This window comes from Lepidochelys kempii, chromosome 3 (assembly GCF_965140285.1).
Source record: "Lepidochelys kempii isolate rLepKem1 chromosome 3, rLepKem1.hap1, whole genome shotgun sequence".
Classification (NCBI taxonomy): domain Eukaryota; kingdom Metazoa; phylum Chordata; order Testudines; family Cheloniidae; genus Lepidochelys; species Lepidochelys kempii.
Genome location: NC_136382.1, coordinates 4,765,296 through 4,785,564, shown reverse-complemented (window position 1 = coordinate 4,785,564; position 20,269 = coordinate 4,765,296). Strand labels below are relative to the sequence as shown.

General features: G+C 47.7%; 1 protein-coding gene across 1 annotated transcript in view; it reads left to right on the top strand.

The window, feature by feature from the left end:
• The window catches only part of NUGGC (nuclear GTPase, germinal center associated), an 88,458-nt gene that overhangs the window by 51,806 nt on the left and 16,383 nt on the right, over positions 1 to 20,269 (top strand). Inside the window, exons 15-18 of the mRNA XM_078851933.1 lie at positions 2,844 to 3,001; positions 12,872 to 13,010; positions 13,957 to 14,133; positions 17,758 to 17,909. Of these exons, the coding sequence (XP_078708059.1) occupies positions 2,844 to 3,001; positions 12,872 to 13,010; positions 13,957 to 14,133; positions 17,758 to 17,909 (626 nt within the window). The remainder of the gene's footprint in view (positions 1 to 2,843; positions 3,002 to 12,871; positions 13,011 to 13,956; positions 14,134 to 17,757; positions 17,910 to 20,269) is intronic.

Genomic DNA, 20,269 nt, shown 5'->3' with positions numbered 1-20,269 from the left:
TTCTATCCTAAAATATCCCAGCCCAGTATCAGTTCTAGTTTCTGCAGTTGCCTGGTATCGTTAAATACCAGCTCCCTCTCTTGAGCAAGCTATTACCCTAGATTTTGGGGAACTGAGAACTGCCGGGCCATTTTATTTATGCTAAGGGTCATAGGCGTACTTTACTTATCCTAAGGTGGTTAAGTCAGTGCCTTACAGGATACAGGCCTGTAGGTTCCTTGCGTTACTGCTAAGTAAAATAAAAGGCTAAGCTAGCTCAATGGGCTACACCACTAAAGGTAATAAATGTTCCCCCGCCCCCCGCTCTCCTTCTAGGTCCATAAAACACATCACTGTGTGTGACGGGTTCGGTCACAGAGACCCCCTTGGGACTGTCACCTGATGTGCTGAGGTTACCTCTGAGCCTTCCTACCAGCTTGGGACTCCAGAAACCTGCCTTGCTGAGCCAGACACGCTAGCCGGCTGCAACACAGACCCAGGTCTGGTCCACGCCCCCAAAGTTGCAGACTTTAGCTAAAAACTGCTCAGCAGGTCACCTCTCTCCAGCACCCAGACACCCAGCTCCCCATGGGATCCAAACCCCAAATAAATCCGTTTTACTCTGTATAAAGATTATACTGGGTAAACTCATAAATTGTCCGCCCTCTATAACACTGATAGAGGGAGATGCACAGCTGTTTGCTCCCCCAGGTATTAATCACTTAATCTGGGTTTAATAATAAACAAAAGTGATTTTATTAAGTATAAAAAGTAGGATTTAAGTGGTTTCAAATAATAACAGGCACAACAAAGTAAGTTACCAAGCAAAGTAAAACAAAACATGCAAGTCTAAGCCTAATACAGTAAAGAAACTGAATACAGGTAAATCTCACCCTCAGAGATGTTCCAATTAGCTTCTTTCACAGACTAGACTCCTTCTTAGTCTGGGCCCAATCCTTTCCCTGGTACAGTTCTTGTTAGTTCCAGCTCAGGTGGTAACTATGGAATTTCTCATGACTGTGTTCTGTGCCACCCCCTTTTATAGCTTTGGCACAAGGAGGGAATCCTTTGTCTCTCTCTGGGTTTCCACCCCTCCTTCTAAATGGAAAAACACCAGGTTTAAGATGGATTCCAGTATCATATGACATGTTCACATGGCCTGTGAGACTTCATTACCCACTGGCTGGCTCCCACGTATACAGGAAGGCTTACAAGTAAACAGAGCCATTTACAACCAATTGTCCTGGTCAATGGGAGCCATCAAGATTCTAAACCACCATTAATGGCCCACACTTTACATAATTACAATAAGACTTCAGAGTAATACTTCATATTTCTAGCTTCAGATACAAGAATGATACATTCATACAAATAGGATTAACACACTCAGTAGATTATAAGATTTGTAATGATTCCTTACAAGAGACCTTTTGCATAAAGCATTTTCCAGTTACATTATATTCACATTCCAAGCATATTTTTATAAAGCATATGGAGTGCAACGTCACACTATGGACCAATATTATCCTAATACTTCCCTAGTAAGTAAAGCTGGAATAGCACTGACCTGTACCCGTAGTGGTGCAGGGATTGGGACCCAGCCCTCACAGCAACTTCAGTTCTTGGTCCTGCTTCACTCAGCTGCTGAGTCCACAGGGCTGTTTTTAATTCCTCTATTTATAACTTTCCCCCATTCGCTGATTGGCTCAGCTCTCAGAGGTGACTTGGGTATGACCTGCAAAGCTACACAGCCTCATTAACCACTACTGAGCTCATCAGATAACTGCCATGCCCTGTTCTGGAAGTTTCTGGGTCTTTCGGAGTTGTCCTGCCCTGCTCTCTGCATGTCTTCATGTCTCTGCAAAGACACAGAATAACCAGCTAAGATCCATGTCTCTCCCCCACTGTATCTCCCGCCTCCCGTGAAGGGACAAAGTCAAATGCTTCAGGGTAAAGCACATGGGTTAGAGTAGCTCTTCAGGACAGAGCCTGTCTCTCATTATGGGTGCATCTACACTGCAGCTGGCATCTGATCGAGTGAATGCACTACAAATAGAAGTGTAGCAGTGGTGGCACGGGTGTTGGGAGTTTGGGGGGTTAGCAGGGCCGGTGCAACCACTGAGCGAACAAGGGGGCCGCCAAGGGAGGCGGTGGAGTGGAGGTGAGCTGGGGCGGGGGGGGTGTGAAGGGCCGCCTGCAGCAAGTAATGGGGGGGGGGGCGCGGTGCACAGGAGAACCGCTCCCCGCCCCAGCTCACCTCTGCTCCGCCTCCTCCCCTGAGCACCACCCCGCTCTGCTTCTCTCCCTCCCAGGCTCATGCGCCAAACAGCTGATTGGTGCCGCAAGCCTGGGAGGCGGGAGAAGTGGCAGCGTGCTCGGGGAGGAGGCGGAGCAGAGGTGAGCTGGGGCGGGGAGCTGCCGCATGCGGCTCCCTGGGCTGAGGGAGGGGGCGGCGGAGAATTGCCACACAGCTCCCTGGGCCAAGGGGAGGGAGGGAGGAAGGGGGCGGCAGGGAGCTGCCGCAGGGTGGGCACCTCAGGGCGGAGGGGGGAGCTGCTGCAGGGCTGAGGGGGGGGGGGGGCAGGCGCAAGGTGGAAGTTTCGCCTAGGGTGCAAAACATCCTTGCACCGGCCCTGGGGGTTAGCTGCCCCAAGTACATACCTAGGGTCTTGGACAGATCAGAGTTAGTGTGGATATGTCTATTTCAGCTGGAAATTACATCTTCCAGCTCCTCTGCATGTATGTACAGCTCCCTGCACAATGGGGCCCTATCTTAACTCGGGTTTATAGGTCCTACTGTAATACAAATTGTATGTAATGTATCCCATACCCATTTCATTACAACTGTGTTTCCAATTATCCAGCGAGACACTGGCTACAGAGGCTTCCACAAGACCCTGAAAGCCGTGTGCCAGAAGAATGGTGTATATGCGTCCCGGGTCTTCGCCCGCATAGACCTGAATGTCACCCTCGCTCAGCCCATCTATGACAAAATCAACCCAAAGTTCGCAAACATATTCAGGTGAGAGGAGCCCTGTCCCACTCAGGCTGCAAAGACACCGAGCCTCCTTTGGTAGGGCTGTCTGGGCTCCCCATTGGCCTCAGGATCCTACAGAACCCTGTTCTCTGGCCCTCCTGGGTAACCCAGTCTGGTGGAGTCCCCCACCAGCTCCCCAACCCCATTCCAGCTGGAGCATGACGTGAGGTTCTGTGGGGACTAGAACCTGGGTGTGCAGGACGGCTGACACCTCCACATGACTACCCAGCGGCCACGGTAGGGCTACATGTGTTATCATATAGACCAGGGATTCTCAAACAGGGAGTTGTGAGATTATTACATGGGGGGGTCGTGAGCAGTCAGCCTCCGCCCCCAAACCCCCCTTCACCTCCAGCCTTTATAATAGTGTGAAATGATAAAAAGTGTTTTAAATGTATAAGAGGGGGTCACACTCAGAGGCTTGCTGTGTGGGTGAGGTCACCAATACAAACGTTTGAGAACCATGGAGATAAACAGCACAGGAAGTACCACCTGGGAAGGCCAGACTGACAACTTCCCTCGTGGCCCCTGATTGGTCCAGGCACCCTAGTTAAACCCAGGAGGAGTGCCAGGAAGTGTCTGCGAAACCAGGTGAACTCCCTAGCTGTAGTGATGTGCACAGGAACCAGCAAACGGAGCTGAAACCAGTGGAATTTAAGTGGGAGTTCCATTGGAGGAGAAGGGAGGAGGCAAGCCCCTGTTCCTTAGGGGAAGTGAGCGAGTTCTTGTGTGTTGTGTGGTGGTGGTGGTTGTTTCAGTTTGCAGGGGCTGATAGGGGCCAGTGTGCTATGAGAGAAGTAAAGCCTTTCATCATAGCAGAGCCCTAATTAGGGGATGGGCCTTCCCCCATTAGAGGGTGGGACTTCCCTGATTAGGAGCCCTATAAAGGCAGCAAAGCAGCCAGTCAGTGGCACAGGAGTGAGCAAACAGAACAGAAGACAGGGGAGTTCGAGTGGGAGTTTATAAGGGGAGCTTGCGGGAGGTAGTGTTTGGTGTTTGTTTGTTTTTTGTTTCCACCTGACAGAACCTTAAGCAGGAAGGTTATGACAGATACAAAGGCAGCAGTGGTAGTGACCCAAGGAATGGAAGAGACAAAGAAGATGACTGGATGTGGAAGCTGCAGGTTGTACATTATCCTGGAGCGGGTACCTGAAAAGAGCTTCATTTGCATGAAATGCCACCATAGAGCTGGTGGAAGAGAAGATCCAAGGCTTGGAGATGCAAGTGGAAACTAAGTTGAATTTCAAAGGGTATTCGAGTGGATGATAGAGAGAAGGTGAGAGGAAGCTAAAGGGAAAAGTCAAGACTCTCAGATGCAAGCTGGACTGGAGAACTGTGAGGGTAGGCTGCTGGGTGAAGAAAGTGGCCAGAGGAAGCATGTTCCTACAAGAACCAGGCAGAGGAAAGACTGGCTAGTGAAGGGAAAATAGAGCTCAGGAACAGATTTGCTGAGCTGGAGAATGAAGAAGGGGCACAGCAGGCAGTAACAGAAGGTGAGAGGGCAAGGAAGAAGAGAAGAGTGGCTAGCCCTAAAAGCAGAGGGGAAGAGTCAATAGAGAGAGCCTCTATCCTCCTGGGGATGACTTGCAGAAGATTGCAAGAGAGAACAAAAGACAAGAGGACTTGCAGCCAGAAAAAAGGCTGGAGAATCGCACCACCTCCAAGATGAGGCAGATCCATCTGATTGGGGGCTCCTTACTAAGAAGAACAGACAGGTTTGTCACCAGAGCTGATCCGGAGAAAAGAAGGGTGTGCTGTCTGATGGGCGCTAAGATATGGGCTGGGCTGGATTTACAATTTACGTGCCCCTAGGCACAGAATCTTCAGCACCCCCTCCTGCATCCCCATCTTGCCCCGCCTGGAGCCCCCCTCCTGCATCCCCATGTGGCCCTGCCTGGAGCCCTCCAGAAGCCCTCTGTGGCCTGCTCTGCCTCCTAACCTGGCTCCAGAAAGGCTGCTGTGACTTGAGGAAAAAATGCCCCCACCACCTGCCTGCCAGCTGTTTGCTGCCACTCACAAAACCAGTCAGCTCGAGCCAGCTCAGGCTGATCTGGCACCACAGCGGCCTCTGGAAAATTCTGCCTCCCTCGGACAAGACTTCTGCACATGTTGCAAATGGCTAAGGGGAGGAAGCACGATGTGAGACAAGCAGCATGTGGGGCATCTCAGCAGGGGGCAGGGCAGATCAGGAGGCTCTCTCCCTCCCGAGCAACTGATTAAAACTGGTTGGCGCAACTGTTGGCGCAACTGATTAAAAGTGCTTTAAACGAGGAACTTGGGGGAGGGGGTTGGGAGATGCTCATGTAATCTCCACGCCTGATTCTAATATTGACCAGGAGGAAAACCAAGAAAGACAGAATACAGCAGTAGGTAGGAGAATGGACATTAACAGGAAAGATACTGCCAATACCTGTGAAGGTAACAGACGGGCGATACTGGCAGTAGAATGATTGTACCCAATTGGGTGAGGAATCTGGGCAAAGCCAACCAACAACAGTTAAGATGTTTGTACACCAATGCAAAGATCCTGAGGAACAACACGGAGTAGCTAGAACTACGGGTGCAGGAAGTGAAATCAGACACTATAGGGATATCAGAAACATGGTGGAATAGTAGTCACAACTGGAATACAGGTATTGAAGGGTACGTGCTGTTCAGAAAAGACAGAACTAAAGGTAAAGGTGGTGGAGCAGCATTGTATTTTAATGATGAGGCAGACTGTAAAGAAATTAGGAGTGATGGAATGGATAAAACAGAGTCTGTTTTGGGTCAAAATCACTTTGAGGAAGAAAGCTACCAGAGGCTCTACTGGGTTAGCGCTGGGGATCTGCTACAGACCCCAGAATCTGATTTTGATCTGGATAGAGACCTCTTTAATGTTTTTTGTGAAATAAATACTACTGGGAATTGTGTGATTATGGGAGACTTTAACTTCCCAGATATAGATTAGAGGACAAGTGCTAGTAATAGTTGGGCCCAGATTTTCCTGGATGTGATGGCTGACAGATTTCTTCGCCAAAGAGTCACCGAACCCACAAGAGGGTGATGCCATTTTAGATTTTGGTATTAGTGTGTAGTGAGAACCTCACAGAAGAGTGAAGAACTGAAGGATCTAAATGTGGAGGAGGCTTGGGATTACTTTAAATCAAAGTTGCAGAAGCTACTTGAAGCCTGGATCCCAAGCAAGGGGGGAAATTTGTAGGGAAGCATTACCAGACCAAGCTGGATGAACAAGTATCTCAGACAGGTGATGAAGAGAAAGCAGAAAGCCTACAAAGAATGGAAGATGGGAAGGATCAGCAAGGAAAGCTACCTCTTGGAGGTCAGAAAGTGTAGAGAAAAAGTGAGAACTGCCCAAAGCCAAGCAGAGTTGGACCTTGCAAAGGGAATTAATACCGATAGTAAAAGGTTCTGTAGCCATATAAACAAAAAGAAAACAAGGAAAGAAGGAGGACCACTAAACATGGAGGATGGGTGGAGATCAAAGATAATCTAAATATGGCCTAACACCTAAACAAATACTTTGCCTGAGTTTTTACTAAGGCAAATGAGGAGCTCAGGGGTAGTAACAGGGTGGCTAATGGAAATGTGGTAATTTCTGCTGTACTTCCTTATCCTCATCTGAGATGGAAGTCAAACTAAACAGCTTCATGGGACTAAATCAGAGGGCTTGGATAATCTCCATCCAAGTATACTGAAGGAATTGGCACATGAAATCACAAGCCCAATAGCAAGGATTTTTAATGAATCTGGAAAACTCGGAGTATTACCCTATGACTGGAGGACTGCTAATATAGTACCTGTGTCATAAATATAAAGGGAAGGGTAACAACCTTTATGTATGCAGTAACATAAAATCCCTCCTGGCCAGAAGTACAGAATCCCTTTACCTGTAAGGGGTTAAGAACCTCAAATCACCTGGTTGGCATCTGACCAAAATACACCAATAGGACCAATAAGGAAAGAACATACTTTCAAATCTGGGAGGGAGGGAAGAGGTTTTGTTTGTGCTCTTTTTTTTGGTTCCCTCTCTGGATAGAGAGAGAGAGACCAAGCAGGTAAGCCATCTCTTGAAAAGATACCTGAAATGATACATATAAAATTACAGAAATTGTGAGTAAAGGCAAGGAAATGTGTTAGATTATCTTTTGTTTTAGCTTGTGAATTTTTCCTATGCTAAGAGGGAGATTTATTCCTGTTTTTTGTAACTTTGAACCTAAGCCTAGAGGGGAATCCACTGTGTTTTAAATCTTTTTATTTACCCTGTAAAGTTACCTTCCATTCTGATTTTGAAGGTGTGAGTCTTTTACTTTTTTTAAAAAATAAAATTCTTCTTTTAAGAACCTGATTGATTTTCAGTGTGCTAAAAACCCAGGGGTTTGGTCTGTGCTCACTTTGTAACCAATTGGTTAGTATATTATTCTCAAGCCGCCCCAGGAAAGGGGGTGAAGGGATTGGGGGAATATTTTGGGGAAACAGGGACTCCAAGTGGCCCTTTTTCCTGGATTTTTGTCTAAATCACTTGGTGGTGGCAGAAATACTGTACAAGGACAAGGAAAGGATTTGTGCCTTGGGGAAGGTTTAATCTAAGCTGGTAGAAATGAGTTTAGGGGGTCTTTCGTGTGGGTCCCCACATCTGTACCCCAGAGTTCAGAGTGGGGAGGGAACCCTGACAACCTGTTTTTAAGAAAGGGGGGGAAAGAGATCTGAAAAACTACAGCCCTGTTAGTTTGACCTCAGTTGTATGCAAGGTCTTAGAACAAAAGAAAGAGAAAGTAGTTAAGGACATAGTGGTAAACAGAAATTGGAATAAAATGCAACAGAGGTTTTCAGAAGGTAGATCGTGCCAGACCAGCCTGATCTCTTTCTTTAAGAAAACAAGTGATTTTTTTAGACAAAGGAAATGCAGTGGATCTAATCTCCCTGGATTTCAGAAAGGCATCTGATAAATTCCACATGGGAAATTAGATAAATTGGAGAAGATGGGGATTAATATGAGAATTGAGATGTGTATAAGGAACTGGTTAAAGGGTAGACTATGACATGTCATACTGAAAGGTGAACTGTGAGTCTGGAGGGAGATTGCTGGTGGAGTTCCTCAGGGATTGGTCTTGAGAACCATCTTATTTAACATTTTTATTCATGACCTTGGCACAAAAAGTGGGAGTGCTCTAATAAAATTTGCAGATGACATAAAGTTAGGAGGTATTGACAATACAGAGTGGGACCAGAATATCATATTAGATCTGGACAATCTTTGAAAACTGGAGTAATAGAAATGGGATGAAATTTCATCGTACAAGGTTATGCACTTAGGAACTAACAAGAATTTTTGCTATAAGCTGGGAACTTATCAGTTGGAAGCAACAGAGGAGGAGAAAGACCTGAGTGTATTGGTGGATCACAGGATGACTATGAGCACCCAATGTGATGTGGCCATGAAAAAGGCTAATGTGATTCTCGGATGCATCAGGCGAGGTATTTCCAGTAGCGATAAGGAAGTATTAATACCATTATACAAGGCACTGGTGAGAGCTCATCTGGAATACTGTGTGCAATTCTGGTCTCCCATATTTAAGAATGATGAATTCAAACTGGAATAGGTGCAGAGAGGGAATACTAAGATGACCCAAAGAATGGAAAATCTACTTTATGAGAGGAGACTCAAAGAGCTTGGCTTGTTTAGCCTAACCAAATGAAGGCTGAGGGGAGATATGATTGCTCTCTATAAATACATCAGGGGGATAAACACCAGGGAGGGAGAGGAGTTATTTAAGTTAAGGGCCAGTGTTGACACAAGAACAAATGGATATAAACTGGCCATCAACAAATTCAGGCTTGAAATTTGATGAAGGTTTCTAACCATCAGAGGAGTGAAGTTCTGGAACGGCATCCCAAGGGGAGCCATGGGGGGCAAAAACCTAATTGGCTTCAAGACTGAACTTGATAAATTATGGAGGGGATGGTTTGATAAGATGGCCTACAATGGCATGTAGTTGATCTTTGACTGCTAGTAGCAAATATCCCCAATGGTGGTGATGGGACACTAGATGGGGAGGGCTCTGAAGTACTACACGGAATTCTTTCTGAGGTGTCTAACTGGTGTGTCTTGCTGAAATGCTCAGTGTCCAATGGACCGCCATATTTGGGGTCGGAAAGGAATTCTTTCCCCGGTCAGATTGGCAGAGAGCCTTGGGTTTTTTGCCTTCCTCTGCAGCATGGGGCATGGATCACTTAGAGGTTTAAACTAGTGTAAATGGTGGTGTCATAAATATAAAGGGATGGGTAAACACCTTTAAATCCCTCCTGGCCAGAGGAAAAACCCTTTCACCTGTAAAGGGTTAAGAAGCTAAGACAACCTCGCTGGCACCTGACCAAAATGACCAATGAGGAGACAAGATACTTTCAAAGCTGGAGGGGGGGGGGAGACAAAGGGTTCTCTGTGTCTGTGTGTTGCTTTTGCCGGGACCAGAGCAGGAATGCAGGTCAGAACTCCTGTAAAAAGTCAGTAAGCAATCTAGTTAGATATGCATTAGATTCTGTTTTGGTTAAATGGCTGATAAAATAAGTTGTGCTGAATAGAATGTATATTCAGGTTTTTGTGTCTTTTTGTAACTTAAGGTTTAGCCTAGAGGGATTCTCTATGTTTTGAATCTGATTACCATGTAAGGTATTTACCATCCTGATTTTACAGAGGTGATTCTTTTACTTTTTCTTTAATTAAAATTCTTCTTTTAAGAACCTGATTGCTTTTTCATTGTTCTTAAGATCCAAGGGTTTGGGTCTGTGTTCACCTATGCAAATTGGTGAGGATTTTTATCAAGCCTTCCCCAGGAAAGGGGGTGTAGGGCTTGGGGGGATTTTGGGGGAAAAGACATTTCCAAGTGGGCTCTTTCCCTGTTATATTTGTTAGATGCTTGGTGGTGGCAGCAATAAAGTCCAGGGACAAAAGGTAAAATAGTCTGTACCTTGGGGAACTTTTAACCTAAGCTGGTAAAAATAAGCTTAGGGGGTTTTTCATGCAGGTCCCCACATCTGTACCCTAGAGTTCAGAGTGGGGAAGGAACCTTGACAGGTGGATTCTCTGTAACTTGAAGTCTTGAAATCACGATTTGAGGACTCCAGGAACTCAGCCAGAGCTTCTGGGTCTATCACAGGAGTGAGCGGGTGAGGTTCTGTGGCCTGCAATTTGCAGGAGGTCAGACTAGATGACCATGATGGTCCCTTCAGGCCTTAAAGTCTTAGTCTGTAAGATCTGCCTCTTGGCTCACTGTTGGACTCCTGACCACAGCTCTGACCCATACTCTGAATCCTGGCCTCTAACCATCCCTGCTCTGACCACTAGGCATGACTGTCCAAGCTCCAGTCATGACACATTATTATGGCTGTAGACGAGACGATCAGCCCTGACTCTCCTCTCTTGTCCACCATTTATAATTGTTATGGTAGGGCCTCAGAACCCCAGTGACAGATCCTGGCTCCTATTGTGCTAGGCACTATGCGGACATGTTAAGAAGAAGACAGACCCTGCTCACAGTCTGGGCGTCAGACAAATGCTGGTGATGGATAGGAAGATGAGTAACAAAATTAAATGGGGTTAGCAAAAAGCAGAAGTATCAGATGCCACTAGCATAGGCCAGGCCTGAGGGGGTGCTGTCTAGGTCCCAGCAGAGCTGGGTTTAAGGAGGGATTTCAGGAGAATAAGGTGACACCTTGACAAATTTTGCAGCTCCATTGATTTCAGCGGGCCTGCTCCCACCTGCCATTCACATTTTCGTTAATTGCACTGTACCTAAGTAACTTAGGAAAATGCAACCCTGTGCACATTTGGGGTTTAAGTGGCTTTGGATAGTGGCACGTAAGGAAGTGAATAAAGCTCCGTGGCTTCAATCCATCCCCGGTGCCCAAAAGGAGAAGGGCTCAGCCCAGTTAGGTGAGAGGAAAGTGATCAGGAACAGTCAGCATGGTTTCAGAGTAACAGCCGTGTTAGTCTGTATTTGCAAAAAGAAAAGGAGTACTTGTGGAGTCTCTAAGGTGCCACAAGTACTCCTTTTCAGTCAGCATGGATTCACCAAGGGCAAGTCATGCCTGACTAATCTAATTGCCTTCTATGACGAGATAACTGGTTCTGTGGATGAAGGGAAAGCAGTGGATGTGTTGTTCCTTGACTTTAATAAAGCTTTTGACATGGTCTCCCACAGTATTCTTGTCAGCAAGGTAAAGAAGTATGAGCTGGATGAATGCACTATAAGGTGGTTAGAAAGTTGGCTAGATTGTCGGGCTCAACGGGTAGTGATCAATGGCTCCATGTCTAGTTGGCAGCCAGTATCAAGCGGAGTGCCCCAGGGGTCGGTCCTGGGGCCAGTTTTGTTCAATATCTTCATAAATGATCTGGAGGATGGTGTGGATTGCACCCTCAGCAAGTTTGCAGACGACACTAAACTGGAAGGAGTGGTAGATACACTGGAGGGTAGGGATAGGATACAGAGGGACCTAGACAAATTGGAGGACTGGGCCAAAAGAAATCTGATGAGGTTCAACAAGGACAAGTGCAGAGTCCTGCACTTAGGATGGAAGAATCCAATGCACCGCTACAGACTAGGGACCGACTGGCTAGGCAGCAGTTCTGCAGAGAAAGACCTAGGGGTTACAATGGACAAGAAGCTGGATATGAGTCAACAGTGTGCCCTTGTTGCCAAGAAGGCCAATGGCATTTTGGGCTGTATAAGTAGGGGCATTGCCAGCAGATCGAGGGACGTGATCGTTCCCCTCTATTAGACATTGGTGAGGCCTCATCTGGAGTACTGTGTCCAGCTTTGGGCCCCACATTACAAGAAGGATGTGGAAAAACTGGAGAGAGTCCAGCAGAGGGCAACAAAAATGATTAGGGGACTGGAACACATGACTTATGAGGAGAGGCTGAGGGAACTGGGATTGTTTAGCCTACAGAAGAGAAGAATGAGGGGGGATTTGATAGCTGCTTTCAACTACCTGAAAGGGGGTTCCAAAGAGGATGGATCTAAACTATTCTCAGTGGTAGCTGATGACAGGACAAGAAGTAATGGTCTCAAGTTACAGTGCGGGAGATTTAGGTTGGATATGAGGAAAAACTTTTTCACTAGGAGGGTGGTGAAACACTGGAATGCGTTACCTAGGGAGGTGGTGGAATCTCCTTCCTTAGAAGTTTTTAAGGTCAGGCTTGACAAAGCCCTGGCTGGGATGATTTAATTGGGGATCAGTCCTGCTTTGAGCAGGGGGTGGGACTAGATGACCTCCTGAGGTCCCTTCCAATCCTGATAGTCTATGATTCTATGATTCAGTAGTTGAGGCAGTGGAGGTGTGGCTGCTGCAGAGCTGGGGAGGTCAAAGTGTTTAACCCAGCTGCTATAGAAAGGTGTGTTTGGATTTTCACTCCTTCCCAGAGAATTAAACTGTTAAGATCACATCCTCAGCCTGGACAAGGTTGGTGTAAAGGGCACTTAAAACTGCTCTCACCTAGGGGACTCTCCCAACTATTCCAGCTTTACACCATCGGCTGCCCCTAGCCCTAGCGAAGAGGGTGATCTGGAGCTGAGCGGAGGGAGAGAGGGAGTGTGATAGGCACCTGTGTGCACTGGATTCAAGTGATCCTGAGCTGACAGAACAGTTCTCAGGGGATCAGTCCAGGTGATATTAGACTAGCCCTGTGGCTGCTCTAGCTTATGCCAGAGTCAGCATGGCACCTGGCCAGCTGTGGGATTGGAGGGGGGGGATATAGATGTCTTAGAGCCACCTTTGTTTCTCCTCCTACCTCCCCACTCAGCTGTGTCGAGCCCATTTGTCTTTTTAATGATTCATATTTTATTATCCAACTAGGATCCAAAAGGGAACCAGAGCCTCGCTGAAACCCTGCCTTGACATGTTCAAAGACTCGGTGCAGGAGAAAATCTGCGAGGTTGGGAAGAAGAGCCCAGTGACCAGTGACCACTGCAAGCTCAACTTCTTCATTGAGGAAGTAAGTTGAGGTTAAGATAAGAGTGAGTGCTCTGCCCTGCCAGCCAGCACATCTGGGGTAAGGCTCATCCTGCTATCCTGCCCCTCTGCTTGGCAGGGCCGAGGAGGGCTGCAGGATGGGGATAACAATGGGAGAGTAACAATGGTTGATGGGGACTCTCAGGGAGTCTCTGTGAGATTGGCTCTGTGATGAACTCTGCCTTCTGACCCACTGATAAGAGACATGAACAGCTGTATGTTGTAGCCAACACACAGTGTGTAGCATTTATTACCTGGCATCCATGCAGGGCCAGACTCTCAGGTGCAGCAGAGCAGTGTTTAGAACAGGACCCAAGAGGGTGGGGGGAAGAAATCACTTTGACTCCAGGACTGGTTTGGCCCTGGTATAACTTAGAGCAGTGGTTCTCAATGCCGGTCCACCGCTTATTCAGGGAAAGTCCAAGGCGGGCCGGGCCGGTTTCTTTACTTGCCGCGTCCGCAGGTTCAGCCAATCGCGGCTCCCACTGGCCGCGGTTCGCCGCTCCAGGCCAATGGGGGCTGTGGGAAGGGCAGTCAGCGCATCCCTCGGCCCACGCGGCTTCCCGCAGCCCCCAGGTGGGAAACTCAGCAGAGACTCAAATTCTGCGCCCCCAACCAGGAAATCTTCAAGAGCCACAGGAGTAATGAAGTTAGTTAGAAGGCACCAGGTGCTCTTTAGCCTTTAAGCTGGGAAAAGGTATGTGGAGCTCACAGGCTGTTTGTTTTCACATATTTGTATCTAAAACTCTGGCCTTAAGAATCCCACACCTGCATATTCCACCTTGATTCTGGGTCTAACCAATAAGCAAAGCACCTCCCCACCCCGAAATCCCTGATCAGGTCTCCTCTTCCAAACCGTTTATTCAGATCGTTTTTACAAATGAGGGATTGAAAAGATAATGGCAAATGCTTTAAATTGATTCACACAGACAAACGTCATCCTGAGGACCCTGGAAAGAGAGATCCTTAAGAAGAAAATGGCTGTCTACGAGTCCCTTCCGCTATCCATCCAGAGTGACCTAAAGCCTTACTATGAAGGTAGGACCCTTTTGCTGGGTGACCCTGAATTTTGTGGTGTTTGTTCTCTGGCATCAAGCCGTGAGGAAGTAGTGATGATGATGAACTACTTTAACTTTATCCTCCAAACTGGAAAAATGCCTGATGAAGGGAGAAGATATAGAATCATAGAATATCAGGGTTGGAAGGGACCTCAGGAGGTCATCTAGTCCAACCCCCTGCTCAAAGCAGGGCCAATCCCCAACTAAATCATCCCAGCCAGGGCTTTGTCAAGCCTGACCTTAAAAAACTCTAAGGAAGGAGATTCCACCACCTCCCTAGGTAACGCATTCCAGTGTTTCACCACCCTCATAGTGAAAAAGTTTTTCCTAATATCCAACATAAACCTCCCTCACTGCAACTTGCGACCATTACTCCTCGTTCTGTCATCTGCTACCACTGAGAACCGTCTAGATCCATCCTCTTTGGAACGCCCTTTCAGGTAGTTGAAAACAGCTATCAAATACCCCCCTCATTCTTCTCTTCCGCAGACTAAACAATCCCAGTTCCCTCAGCCTTTCCTCATAAGTCATGTGTTCCAGTCCCCTAATCATTTTTGTTGCCCTCCGCTGGACACTTTCCAATTTTTCCACATCCTTCTTGTAGTGTGGGGCCCAAAACTGGACACGGTATTCCAGATAAGGCCTCACCAATGTTGAATAGAGGGGAACGATCACGTCCCTTGATCTGCTGGCAATGCCCCTACTTATACAGCCCAAAATGCCATTGGCCTTCTTGGCAACAAGGGCACACTGTTGACTCATATCCAGCTTCCTGTCCGCTGTAACCCCTAGGTCCTTTTCTGCAGAACTGCTGCTTAGCCACTTGGTCCCTAGTCTGTAGCGGTGCATGGGATTCTTCCATCCTAAGTGCAGGACTCTGCACTTGTCTTTGTTGAACCTCATCAGATTTCTTTTGGCCCAGTCCTCCAATTTGTCTAGGGCCCTCTGTATCCTATCCCTACCCTCCAGCGTATCTACCTCTCCTCCCAGTTTAGTGTCATCTGCAAACCTGTTGAGGGTGCAATCCACACCATCCTCCAGATCATTAAGGAAGATATTGAACAAAACCAGCCCCAGGACCGACCCCTGGGGCACTCCGCTTGATACTGGCTGCCAACTAGACATGGAGCCATTGATCACTACCCATTGAGCCTGACAATTTAGCCAGCTTTCTATCCACCTTATAGTCCATTCATCCAGCCCATACTTCTTTAACTTGCTGACAAGAATACTGTGGGAGACCGTGTCAAAAGCTTTGCTAAAGTCAAGGAATAACATGTCCACTGCTTTCCCCTTATCCACAGAGCCAGTTATCTCGTCATAGAAGGCAATCAGATTAGTCTGGGTTGCCTCCCTCATTCAGTAAGGGGTCCATGCTTTCCTTGACTTTCTTCTTATTGCTAACATACCTGAAGAAACCCTTCTTGTTACTCTTAACATCTCTTCCTAGCTGCAACTCCAAGTGAGATTTGGCCTTCCTTATTTCACTCCTGCATGCCTGAGCAATATCTTTATACTCCTCCCTGGTCATTTGTCCAATCTTTCACTTCTTGTAAGCTTCTTTTTTGTGTTTAAGATCAGCAAGAATTTCACTGTTAAGCCAATCTGGTCGCCTGCCATATTTACTATTCTTTCTACACATCGGGATGGTTTGTCCCTGCTCCTGGACTCCTTTCCCCCTCATGTTATTCTCCCAGGAGATCCTGCCCATCAGTTCCCTGAGGGAGTCAAAGTCTTATTTTCTGAAGTCCAGAGTCTGTATTCTGCTGCTCTCTTTTTTCCCTTGTGTCAGGATCCTGAACTCGACCTCCAGCACTTGCACCAGGAAATTATCCTCTACACTTTCCAAAAACTTCCTGGACTATCTGTGCACCGCTGTATTGCTCTCCCAGCAGATATCGGGGTGATTGAAGTCACCCATGAGAACTATGGCATGCGATCTAGTAACTTCCGTTAGTTGCCGGAAGAAAGTCTCGTCCACCTCATCCCCCTGGTCCGGTGGTCTATAACAGACTCCCACCATGACATCACCCTTGGTGCTCACACTTCTAAACTTAATCCAGAGACTCTCAGGTTTTTCTGCAGTTTCATACCGGAGCTCTGAGCAGTCATACTGCTTCCTTACCTACCATTGCAACTCCCCCACCTTTTCTGCCCTGCCTCTCCTTCCTGAACTGTTTATATCCATCCATGACAGTACTCCAGTCATGCGAGTTATCCCACCAAGTCTCTGTTATTCCACTCACATCATAATTCCTTGGCTGTGCCAGGACTTCCAGTTCTCCCTGCTTGTTTCCCAGGCTTCTTGCATTTGTGTACAGGCACTTGAGATAACTCGCTGATCGTCCCTCTTTCTCAGTATGAGGCAGGAGCCCTCCCTTCTCACGCTCTCCTGCTTCTGCTTCCTCCTGGTATACCACGTCCCACTTACCTCAGGGCTTTGGTCTCCTTCCCCTGGTGAACCTAGTTTAAAGCCCTCCTCACTAGGTTAGCCAGCCTGATTGCAAAGAAGCTCTTCCCTATCTTTGTTAGGTGGAGCCTGTCTCTGCCTAGCACTCCTTCTTGGAACACCATCCTATGGTTAAAGAATCCAAAGCCTTCTCTCCCACACCACCTGTGTAGCCATTAGTTGACTTCCACAATTTGACCGTCGCTACCGGGGCCTTTTCCTTACACAGGGAGGATGGACAAGAACACCACTTGCGCCTCAAACTCCTTTATCCTTCTTCCCAGAGCCACGTAGTCCGCAGTGATCCTCTCAAGGTCATTCTTGGCAGTATCATTGGTGCCCATGTGGAGAAGCAGGAAGGGGTAGTGATCCGAGGGCTTGATGAGTCTCGGCAGTCTCTCCGTCACATCGTAAATCCTAGCTCCTGGCAAGCAGCAGACTTCTCGGTTTTCCCGGTCAGGGCGGCAGATAGATGACTCAGTCCCCCTGAGGAGAGAGTCCCCGACCATCACCACCCACCTCCTTCTCTTGGCAGCGGTGGTCGTGGAACCCCCAACCCTAGGACAGCGCATCTCATGCCTTCCAATCGGTGGAGTCTCCTTCTGTTCCCTTCCCTCAGATGTATCATCTAGTCCACTTTCCGCATTAGTACCTGTGGAGAAAACATGAAAACGGTTACTTACCTGTATCTGCCCTGCTAGTACATGGACGCTCCCCTTTCTTCTTCTGGAGGTCACATGCTGCCAAATTTCTTCACCGTCCTCCTGTCCCCGCTGTGCAGCCTGCTCTGAATCTTCAGAACGTTGTGTCCATAGAAGCATATCCTGACATCTGTCCAGGAAATCTTCAGTTTCTCTTATGTAACGCAGGGTCGATACTTGTTTCTCCAGACCTTGAACCTTCTCTTCCAATATGGAGACCAGCTTTCAGTTTGTACAGACAAAGTCACTTCTGTCCTGTGGAAGAAAGACCAACATGGCACATCCAGTGCAGGTCACAACAACTGAACTCTCACCATCCATATTATCTTCCTTCTACAAGCTTCTTCAGGAGCTGTTGTAACTACTCAGAGAAGCCTGCAAGACATTGGTCTCTATCTTCAAGCCTAAAGGGGATGTTTAAGCATGTCGTTATTACTGACTGTAATGGGGTGTATGTACCCCACGCTGGCCCAGCAAGCAAAGGTTTAGCACAGGCCCTGCTGATTGGCAACCTCACCACAGCTGGGAGTATCAAAGGGCCAAGAAGCAGAGGGCCGTGGCACCTGCCAGAGGAGTGAGCAGGCGGAGAAGGGAACTCCTGCCAAGAGGGACAACACCCTAGAAAGAGACAACCAGAGCACCAGGCTGAAAAGCTTGCAGAAACCTGAGGGAAGGTAGGAAGGAGCTCAGGGCACAGCCAGAGTCGACACATGCTGATCCAGTTTTTCTAGCTTGAGGCCCTGAACTGGAACCCAGTGGAGTGGGCAGGCCTGGGTTCCCCTACTGACCCTACTGGCTCTGTGGATGAGGGGAAAGCAGTGGACGTGTTATTCCTTGACTTTAGCAAAGCATTTGACATGGCCTCCCACAGTATTCTTGCCAGGAAGTAAAAGAAATATGGGCTGGATGAATAGACTATAAGGTGGATAGAAAGCTGGCTAGATCATCAGGCTGAACAGGTAGTGATCAATGGCTCCATGTCCAGTTGGCAGCCGGTATCCAGCGGAATGCCCCAAGAGTCGGTCCTGGGGCCGGTTTTGTTCAATATCTTCCTTAATGATCTGGAGGATGGAGTGGATTGCACCCTCAGCAAGTTTGCAGATGACACTAAACTAGGAGGCATGGTAGATATGCTGGAGGGTAGGGATAGGATACAGAGGGCCCTAGACAAATTGGAGGATTGGGCCAAAAGAAATCTGATGAGGTTCAACAAGGACAAGTGCAGAGTCCTGCACTTAGGACGGAAGAATCCCATGCACCGCTACAGACTAGGGACCGAATGGCTAGGCTGCTGTTCTGCAGAAAAGGACCTGGGGGTTACAATGGACAAGAAGCTGGATATGAGTCAACAGTGTGCCCTTGTTGCCAAGAAGGCTAATGGCATTTTGGGCTGTATAAGTAGGGGCACTGCCAGCAGATTGAGGGACATGATCATTCCCCTCTTTCGGCACTGGTGAGGCCTCATCTGGAGTACTGTGTCCAGTTTTGGGCCCCACATTACAAGAAGGATGTGGAAAAACTGGAAAGAGTCCAGTGGAGGGCAACAAAAATGATCAGAGGACTGGAACACATGACTTATGAGGAGACCCTAGAGGTGATGCCTGTGGACTCACAATCTGCTGGAGTTATATATTCAGACGATCATGGACATGTACGAGGGCCGCAAAATAGTAGTGAGGAGCAGCTCTGGCTCCAGTGGGCCATTTACCGTAAGGTCTACAACAAGGATCAGCTTTAAGCCATTCCTATTTGTGATTGTAATGGACACCCTGAGGCAGGGCATTAGGAGAGAGGCTCCATGGAGCGTGCTTTTCACGGATGACATAATGTTGTGTCACAAGGATAAACATGAACTAGAAAGGGGCCTAGAATGATGGATGGCTGCAGGAGAAGAACACGGTTTACAAATCAGCTGACAAAAGATGGAATACACATGATGCTTTATGGAGAGGGACAAGGAGAAGCCATTAAGCTGGATGGTATAGCGTTACAATACATGCAACAATTTAAATACCTCTTATCAGTGTTGAGCCTTGATGGGAATGTGGAAATGGATGTTAAGAGTCTCATGAAGAGCACTTGGTGTGTAAATGGAGGGAGTTGATGAGTTCTCTTTAGTACCAAGATGCCAAGAAAACTAAAGAGCAAAGCGTATAAGACCATAGTTAGACCAGCCATGACATACAGGTCAGAATGCTGGCCAAGGAGGAAGAGAGAATGACTACTTCACACTGCAGAAATGAGAATGCTCTGGGGGACAATGGGTAAGACCAGAACTGAGAGGCTAATCAGTGAGATGGAATGATGCAGGTACATCCCATCAGGAAAAAGCTGAAGGAGTGTTGACTGAGGTAGTTGGGTTGTGTGAGACAACAACACATTGAGAGAGTACAATATCTACTATTCACAGGACAAAGACCATGAGGAAGACCCAGAAAAGGGTGGTTTGAGATGCTGGAGGAGGACATGAAGAAGTTTCGTGTCAGGCTGGAAGATACACTTGACAGGAATGCTTGGAAACCAAGAACAAGAGCCACTGACCCTGACTAAAATGGGACAGGAAAGCGAAGAAGAAGTTTGTTCTCTGGCCTCTTGAGATGTTTTTTCCAGGCGGATAGAACTCTTCTTGCCTCTCACTGGGGACTAGTTACAGGGACCATCTCAGTTTCATTAGCACCAGTAAAGTATGAAGCAAAATATGTAAATTGGTGTTCTTGGGCAACATGGGTTTGATGGTGCCGTAGATCCGGCCGGTGCTCCCTTCCAGCTATCCAGCAGACTGCGTGAGGGGAATCCAAGCCTCTGGATCCCTGGGAGTTTTAAACTTCCCTGGGTCTCAGTGGGGTGCAGCACTGGTTCCTCCCTTGGCCTCTCTGGAACATTTCCTGGACATCAACTCCCAGTCTGCTACCCCTTCACGGAAATGGAGCTCCTCACACCTCCTGTGTTGGGCCCCCAGGCCACAAACTGATCCTCCCTAAGACACCCCAGTTACTTAAACACACCCTCTCCAAGAACTCCACCTCAAAGGTGT